Genomic DNA, 9,109 nt, shown 5'->3' on the forward strand with positions numbered 1-9,109 from the left:
CCCCAAACTGACCCATAGCGGAAATCATTTGAAACATAACCGGCTTAGGTTCAAAAGATGTTGCTGTCATTTCGGGCCTACCAATTCCCGAGGTCAATTGACCAAATTCGGGAGTTGCATAGTCCCGTATGCCTCTATTTTTGTCATCGGCAATATTAACCGTGGCTTCCCGAGGAGGTGGATTATCCCCCATGGTACGGTTGGGATTTCGCCGATTATTTCTACCTCTTCTTCGTCTCCTAATTGTTCTTTCTAACTCAAGATCAAGAGGTAAAAGATCACCGTGTTGTATCCGTGGCATACAACACAAGAACAGCGAATGAAACAACTGACCAAGGCTCAAATAAAAATCAATATCTCAGGATAAAAATCGGGCCAGTCCCCGGAAGCGGCGTCAAAAACTTGATGAGCTTATATCGTAAGTGTGCACACAGTGGGCAAAATATCCCCAAAGTGGCGGTGCAAGTGCACGCCGACACTAAGATCGCTTCAAGTAATAAAGTGGTATAGTACCAAGATCGTTTTCACAGGGACCGGACTTACTGAGAATCAGAGACTTTCATGAACTTCTTGAACAATGCTTCGAGTTGAGAAAATATTTGAGTTTTGATTGGTGCAAAGTGTTTAAAATACGAAATAAACTTTTAATATTAAAAGATGGGTATGGGTGTAAGCTTTGCTTAAGAATAGTACAGGAACGACTTGGTCAGAAACCCATGGGATTTCTATAAGAACTCCTTTCTCTCGAAAGCGAATTCTTATATATTGTGCCCACAGAGTGCCCACAAAGCGTCCAAATTTATCAATCTTAAACTTGCCGATTTAGCTACTAGATAAAAAGATATCTGGCTCCACTAGTCTGAAGATTTATACTCACAACGTATTGTAGCATAAACTCGACTAATATCTGAACAAAAGCTAAAAACATGCAAAACCCGCATCTCTGCGTCATTATCAAAGACTCTCTCGAACCTTTGTGCATCATCTAAGCCGTATTTCAGATCCGCCCATCTCTGGATCAAGGATCTAATGTTAACACTTCAAAGTGATCAGCTTATCCGCGTTGAGTTTACGTCCCGACTTAAATGACCAAGCTTAAGAATCAATAAAAATGGCAACAACCAAGTGTGCCCTTAAATCCTTAAGCTTGACTCACACCCACACCCAAAGGGGTTCTTAGCTCATAATGAAATTAGAAAACATAACAGAAATAGAAGAAGAAGAATGCATAAGAAATACTTGAAACGAAAATAAATACTTACTGGTGCCCACAGAGGGCACACAATACAGTGGCGAGAATAAAAGATGAACTACGAAAATTAAATTATAAACTGAAATTAAACTAGTTCTACTGCTACAAAGCTTAAAAGGATGCTCCAAGCTGCTTGACTAAGTTGCTGGTGGAAAAAGTGGATGATTTGCTTGAGAGAAAGCCTTCAAATATATAGGAGAAAGGTGGGACCCGGATACTCTTTGTCCAATGGGTAAGGACCACCCATCACCACAAGTCTACTTCAATCTTTGACCAAGTCACTTCTTCTTTGAAAAGTTGCAAAAGGTGAAAGTAGTCCCATTAAATATGATAAGAAGGCTTTTCCATCATAGTAAAAGTAGAAGTTCTTCCATGTCTTTTCATCACTTAACCGGGTCCATTCTTCCATGCAACTAAATGTTTAGATCTGAACTTAGCATTAAATCTCATTAATATCCAAGAATATGAATATCATAATTTTGTTCAAATCCAACTAGATGCAAAATTTACCAACAGTAATGGGTTTTTTAGAAAATAATTAAATTCTAAACCTTTCATCACCTCTTTACATAATTTGGACCAAAAATATAGGATAGGAGCAAAATGAGTACCAAAGATACAATAAAATAGGGGTATAAAACAACAAATAACTCTTACAAAATGAGAGTTATCACTTACACACAATCTACTTGCCATCTTGAGTTTTAAGTAATATGCATTAATAAACAATACTTTACATATAAAAAGTGGTTTTAAGAGTTTTTGTCAAATGCTTTATAATATAGTGTGTATGTATATATATATATATATATAGAGAGAGAGAGAGAGAGACTTGGGATCATGTGAGACCAGCCTGTTTTCGTGAGACCCGTGAGACCAACATTTTACACTTGAAACTTCACAGCAAAATGCTGTGAAGGTAACCTTCACAGTGTTTTTGCTGTGAAGTTTCAAGTGTAAAAATGTGGTCTCACGGGTCTCACGAAAATAATTTGGTCTCATGTGAACCCAACCATATATATATATCTATATATATATATATATATACATATTGGAACTTCACATCTCTCTTCAAGGCCTTTTCTGCTGAACAATTTAAAATTTTTCTAAATATTCTCAAATGTTATCAAAACCAAGATCTACGATTATGCACTACAAAAATGAAGAGTATTAGCGAGGGAAAATTCCTTCGATGATCCGATGCTAAAGGGGTCTTCCATCACTCATCCACGTTGATACTCCGTCGGTCAAAAGCTTATAGATAATGCTATGAGCCACTACAAAAATGAAGAATATCAACGAGGGAAAATTCCTTTGATGATCCGTCGCAAAGGGGGTGTCCCGTCGTTGATCTCTCGCTGATAGTCTGTTGGTCAAAAGCTCGTAGGTAATGTCATCAACGACGAATCAACGAGAGAACTTTTCAGCGACAGATCAGCGAGAGAAACTTTCAGCGACGGATCAACGAGGGAAACTTTTAGCGACTTATCAGTGAGGGAAACTTTCAGCGGCGGATCAGCGAGGAAAAATTTCAGTGACTGATCAGCAAGGGACGGGGAGGGAACTTTAGCGACACATTTTGCCTCGCTAATCCGTAGCTAATGTTTATTAATCTAAAAATAAATAGTTAATAATTACATAATTCTTGAATTTATTTATACAAAACATGGCCATAAAATAACAAGCCAATATCGTGAACAAATTAAAACCAACCAATTCATACGATTTAAAATATCCAATTCATATAATTTAAAATATCAAATTCATACAATTTTGTTAGTACTGAATTTCAGTGTAAATTATATTCGTCTTGAAAGATTAATTTTGTCTATAATTGTAAAAGTCATCGTGTTTGACTTTTCTAGATAGTTTGACTTTAACTAGTGACATTCTAGTTTGACCCTATATAAAGGGTTAGTCTTGTATTAATTTTGTAAGGAACTCAATTGTAATATCTCAGATACGTAATAGAAAGTTTGACCAATATTTGGAGCATTGACTTGCTCTCTCATCTCTCTCAAGTGTTCTTATTGAAGATCTTAGATCTGCCATGATTATGAAGGTTTATTGAAGATTGATCATAACAAGGACTATCAATTAGTATCAGAGTAGGAATGCACAAAATCAATAGAAGGAAAGATTACTTTTTTTAAGAGAGTTTGAAGAAAAGTTTCTGGAAGTTCTTTGTTGTTCATCTTGTTCTTCACTTTTTCTTTGAGTTTGATTTGAAAATTTTGAAAAATATTGTGCTTATGTGTTAAAATCTTGATCAAGTTGTACGTAATTATATTGTGAATCTTAGTTGTTCACAAAATTTCATGTTTTGATCATTATTTTTCAATTTTTTTGGATCAAATTTGTGGTTTTAAAAGTTTTTGTGTTCTTGAAATTTTTTGTAAAAAAAATCTGGATTTTGATCCATTTTTTGGTTGAAAAAGTTGATTTTTTGTGTTTTTGATGTAGTTTGATCGGATTAGGATTGAACGGTTTGTGTAAATCGCTCAAGGAGGACTCTTTAAATCGCTCAAAGATTTGATCTTGGCTTGAATGGATTCAAAATAATATGATTTCGTAAATCACTCCTTCATTGATTATACTTAAAAGCTACACATCTTGATTAATTTTTATCTGATCATTGTGCTTTACAAAAATAATATTTTGATCAACCATTGTGATCAACTGAGCTTACAGTAAATTTAGGAGGGACTGAGTGCTTAATAGAAATACCTCTACGGAATGTCAGAGCCGACAAACCTACCCAAGAGGACAACCATATCTGAGTGAGCTTTAAACTCAAAAAGGGTTTGTGTGCAGAGCTTAAAATGAAAATGAGATGGGTAGTTGTTGTGAGCTAAAAGAATTGATGAGAGTTGTGTCAGGATTAAAAGAACATAAGAATCCAGTTCCAAACTTCTAAATACCGGGTATACCACATAATCTATTAGTTCTCAATTTTTTCGAGACTAATATTGAAAAAGGCAAAGCCCAAGCCAATTCTTGTCACAATCCCACCAGATACTCATTTATCTCTTAACAGATAAGTGTTTCAATAACACTTGGGGCACACAGCTCACAATCTATCAATTTCTCATTCGGAGAAAGTTGATATTGAAACAGAAGGATATATGTCCCCCCTTCATGTCTTTTTGATCACTAATTGAGTCTGATAAATTTGTGTACTCCACACGATTTATCTTTTTGAGCTTTAACAGAAGCATATGTTACTTTATCTTTCTACACTACACAGATTTTGCAAATTATACGTCATTTTGCCAAAACATTCATAGATATGCTATTATTAAGATATCGATGATTGAATGGAAGACCTGGTGAGATGAACCTCTTAAAGTCTCATATATACAGTACATCCGTTGTACTGAGTATATTTGTTATACTCACAGACCAATCATTATATAAGATTGAAAACAATTTCATACGTTGAAATTGGTTGTTATCTTCCCATTCCCTTAATCTGAAAAGATTATACAAGTGGATTTGAAAAGATCTGCATACAATTTTCATGAATTGACGGCTTTCGCTGAAGATTTTATTCATTCTTGTGTATGATGCTAATGATTCTCATTTCATCATAAGGGGGAGCATGTTATATAAGATTAAGGGGGAGTAACAACAAAGATCGGCAAAGGGTTCAAAGGAGTGTGACTGCAGATAAGTACTGAAGATTATTCCTGTGCTACAATATCTGAGAGTTTTTGAATGTGAAGATCATCGTTTCAAAAGTGTACTGACAGAGATTTCTCATCAAAGAAAAATGTTTGTGAACTTATTTGAAGAAATTCGTTTTTGGGAAGAATGTCTGTAATTCATTATCTGAAGAAATTCTTTGAAGACCATATCTTGAAGATCGTTTATGAAGATCTTTGCTGATACTGTTCTACATTGTCAAAAAAGAAAATCATCGATGTTCTACATTCGAGGGGGAGAATGTTAAAAGAATTTTTCGACAAAAGATCATCTGCAGATTTCAAAGTAAAGATTGTTTTTGAAGAAGTCATATAATGCTTAATGTGACAAAGTTCAAATGAGACAAAGCGCGAAAATTCTTTCAAGCCTGAATACAAAGGGGGTGAATGTAGAACTGAATTTCAGTGTAAATTATATTCGTCTTGAAAGATTTATTTTGTCTATAATTGTAAAAGTCATCGTGTTTGACTTTTCTAGATAGTTTGACTTTGACTGGTGACATTCTAGTTTGACCCTATATAAAGGATTAGTCTTGTGTTAATTTTGTAAAGAACTCAATTGTAATATCTCAAATACGTAATAGAAAGTTTGACCAATATTTGGAGCATTGACTTTCTCTCTCATCTCTCTCAAGTGTTCTTATTGAAGATCTTGGATCTACCATGATTATGAAGGTTTATTGAAGATTGATCATAACAAGGACTATCAAATTTAATGTTTAAATTCATACAATCTAACTACCGAGAGGTGGGGTAGGGGGAAATGTATCATGATTGCCGTATAAACACAACAAAATGCTCCGATAAGGCGGCCTGTTCGACTAATGCAACAGCTTGCCTAGCTTGTTAGGCTCCAAATCTGCCCTACTCTTTCGTTCATCCTCCATCTCGGCCGTATGACATTTTTCCCGCAGCAGCGCCTCCTCCTCCGACACTCTGCTCCCAAAGAGATGCCTTATCAGGGGGAGGGGTGTCAGTACTAGACTGTGAGTCACCCGTAAGCGATTGAAATCGCTCCTATGGTTCACCAAAATAAAAACGGGTGAGGTTTTATATGCTGAAGTTTCAGTAGCATAACGGCTATAAATCAAACATATCCAATGCTTTTTTTTTTAACAATTATTGCATTCTAATAATACCAATGGAAGTCACATTCTCAACCTATCTACTCAGCCTAACGTCTGCTCAACAATTGCAATCCAAACTAATAGCATCACTATGTTTATTAAAATATATTACCTTAAACCTACCAAATGTATCTATTAACTGAAGTAATGGTCTTAGAAAACTTACATGATACCTAGCAGCTTTGGGTAACTGAACTGAAGAGGATCGGTAGGCGGGTCAGATGAAGCTTGATCGAACTTAATGTTCGTGTAGTGAGTGCACTCAAACATCTCAGTAAAAGTTGGCTCACGACCCATTAGTTCTGCCTACATTAGACAATTTGGTTAAGTTGTTAGTAAACATAGAGAACAAATACATATTCAAAAAAGATTATATAGTCACCATCTTGTCTCGATGTTGTGCAGTATTGATCGATCCCCCGGTGTGTCTGGAGACACCCCCTCAAACTGTGTGTTCTGATTGGACCTATTGATCTTGGATTTTCTTTTCCAAGGCTCGGTATCCGAAACTTGTTAAAAACATAACACATATATAAGGCGGTACAAAACACAAGGCAGTTCATATAGCTCACAATAGTACCAGACACGAGATAGATCTTCCAAAAAACAAGGCCTTTTTCGAATAAGCCAATTCATTTGGGACCCTACATACCCGGTCAATCATTTGAATCCAAAATCTCTCTGGGATCCATATAGGATAGTGTAATCTAATCCATGTGAAATCCTCACTGTCCCATTACTGAGCACCGGGATAGGCCTGTTGCATGGTCCAATCACGTATAGCGCTCATCCAATATGAGTACCTCTTGTGCATGGTTTTGGTCCATAAATCACGAACCATGTCCTCCAGCTCTGGTTCCCACTGGAACTTAGCCTATATACATAATATTTATATAAATGTAAAAATAATAACTTTACATGTATAATTACGTTAAAATGGTACACCAACCCGAAAGTGCTGGAACATTAAGTCGCGAGCTTCCTGAGAGACTTCCTTCCATCTATGCCACAGACCATCAAAGGAAGACCTTAATAGTCGTCATCTCCCGACTAACATGGGCATCTTTAAACCTGTACAATTAAAAAAATATATACAACACAAAAGACATTCATATCATTTTATTATGTAATACAAAGTCTTATATATTACCACATCTACTTACCCGTTGCCTAACAAAGAAATATATGGTCGTTGGCTCGGATGACTGGGTGTCGGAATCTCATGGTTGGGGCATCTTCCGACCCTGAACTACTCAAAGCCGAGGCCTCCACCTCTTGTTTATCTCTATCCTGGAGGTGGTCTCCGTGAACTCTACAATGTTATCGGCACGAGGGTCGCAATGCCTGCCAGCAAAGTTACTACTCCTACCAGACATGGGTCTACCTCTACTACTATGACAGCTTCTACCATGCTCTCGGTGTGATATCTTGTGAAAAAACAAACTGTAATGGTTTAGAGTCATTGAAAAAACTCAAAATGTAATGGTTTGATTACTTGAAATTCTAACAATAGGTGTGAATGAAGTTGGAGGTCTTTTGAACAAGTTGAGAAGCCTACATGTAAAGTTTTGACTACTAGAAAGTCAAACCATAGGTTTAGAGGAGTTTTAGATGAATTTAAAACTCTAAGTGTAATAGTTTAACTACTTGAAAGTCAAACCATACGTGTGAATGTAGTTGGAGGTCTTTTGAACGAGTTGAGAAGCCTACAAGTAAAGTTTTGACTACTAGAAAGTAAAAAATTTACATGTAGGCTTCTCAACTCGTTCAAAAGACATAAAGTCAAACCGTTGGTGTGAATGAAGTTGGAGGTCTTTTGAACAAGTTGAAAAGCCTATGTGTAAATTTTTGACTACTAGAAATCCGATCGATTGCGTAAAGCCCGCAGTAGCAGCGAAAACGGGGGGAGATATTTCAATAGCAAGAGAAACAAGAGAAATGAGCAAATGTTCATGGACATTATGGGGAAATCCTTTACGAAGGAGATACAGAGGCAAATAGAGCTTTTGCACATTTTCGTTAATCCATGAACATGATCAATACATAGTTTCTATGGGGGTAGGCCTCCCAAAAGGTAACGGAGGCGTGCAAAGGTTTCCTCGGGCCGGACGGAGATTGGCGGGACATTGAGGAATATCCAGAAAGGCATTTCGGGAATCGGTTTATACAGTCAAACCGTAGGTTTAGAGGAGTTTTGGATGACTTTAAAACTCTAAGTGTAACAGTTTGACTTTCTAGTAGTCCAACCATAGGTGTGAATGAAGTTGGAGGTCTTTTGAACGAGATGAAAATCCTACATGTAATGGTTTGACTACTTGAAAGTCAAATCGTATGTTAGAGGGTTTTGGATGACTTTCAAACTGTAAATGAGTTTAAAACACAAACCTATGTTCTTAAAATTTTTGTGGCATAATGAAAATAAAATAAATATTTCCAAATAATCAAGCCTAATGTTTTCCCATCAAATGGCAACCCAACTACAAATTAATAAAATCAAGCATAATGTTTGCTCAACAATTGGCAACCCAACTAATTAATAGCACAAGTTATGAATTAGATAGCAAACTATTGTGTCATAAACGAATTATATAACACTATGTAATAAACATTATGTTTGCCCAACAACTGACAATCCAAATTAACAATGATTTAAAATTAACATTTATATACTAATATTTATAAAACTAAAGACTCAAAAAACCGTTGAGATTTGCAAAAAAAAAAAAAAAAAGACTAATAAATTAACCCTAATGTTTGCCCAACAATTGGCAACCCAAACTAACAAGGATTTAAAACTAACAACTTAAAATAATCCTTGAGATTTGCAAAAAAAAAAGACATACAAATTAACCCTAAATGTTTGCTCAACAATTGACAACTCAAACTAACAAGGATTTAAAATTAATATTTATATACTTAAATTTATAAAATTAACAACTCAAAATAACCCTTGAGATTTGCAAAAGGAAAAGACTTTCAAACTAACCCTAATGTTTTCCCAATAACCGGCAACCCAAACTAACAAA

The 9,109-nt window shown here is 35.7% G+C and overlaps 1 protein-coding gene across 1 annotated transcript in view; it reads right to left on the reverse strand.

Annotated features, from left to right (window-relative positions):
• LOC112503894 overlaps positions 1-193 on the reverse strand; it is a 7,010-nt gene extending 6,817 nt beyond the window's left edge. The window contains exon 1 of the mRNA XM_025107872.1: positions 13-193. Coding sequence (XP_024963640.1) covers positions 13-193 — 181 coding nt within the window. The remainder of the gene's footprint in view (positions 1-12) is intronic.
• Between the last annotated feature and the right edge of the window lie 8,916 nt (positions 194-9,109).

The sequence above is a fragment of the Cynara cardunculus genome, unplaced genomic scaffold, assembly GCF_001531365.2.
Source record: "Cynara cardunculus var. scolymus isolate 2C unplaced genomic scaffold, CcrdV1 Un_Scaffold_4064, whole genome shotgun sequence".
Taxonomy (NCBI): Eukaryota; Viridiplantae; Streptophyta; class Magnoliopsida; order Asterales; family Asteraceae; genus Cynara; species Cynara cardunculus.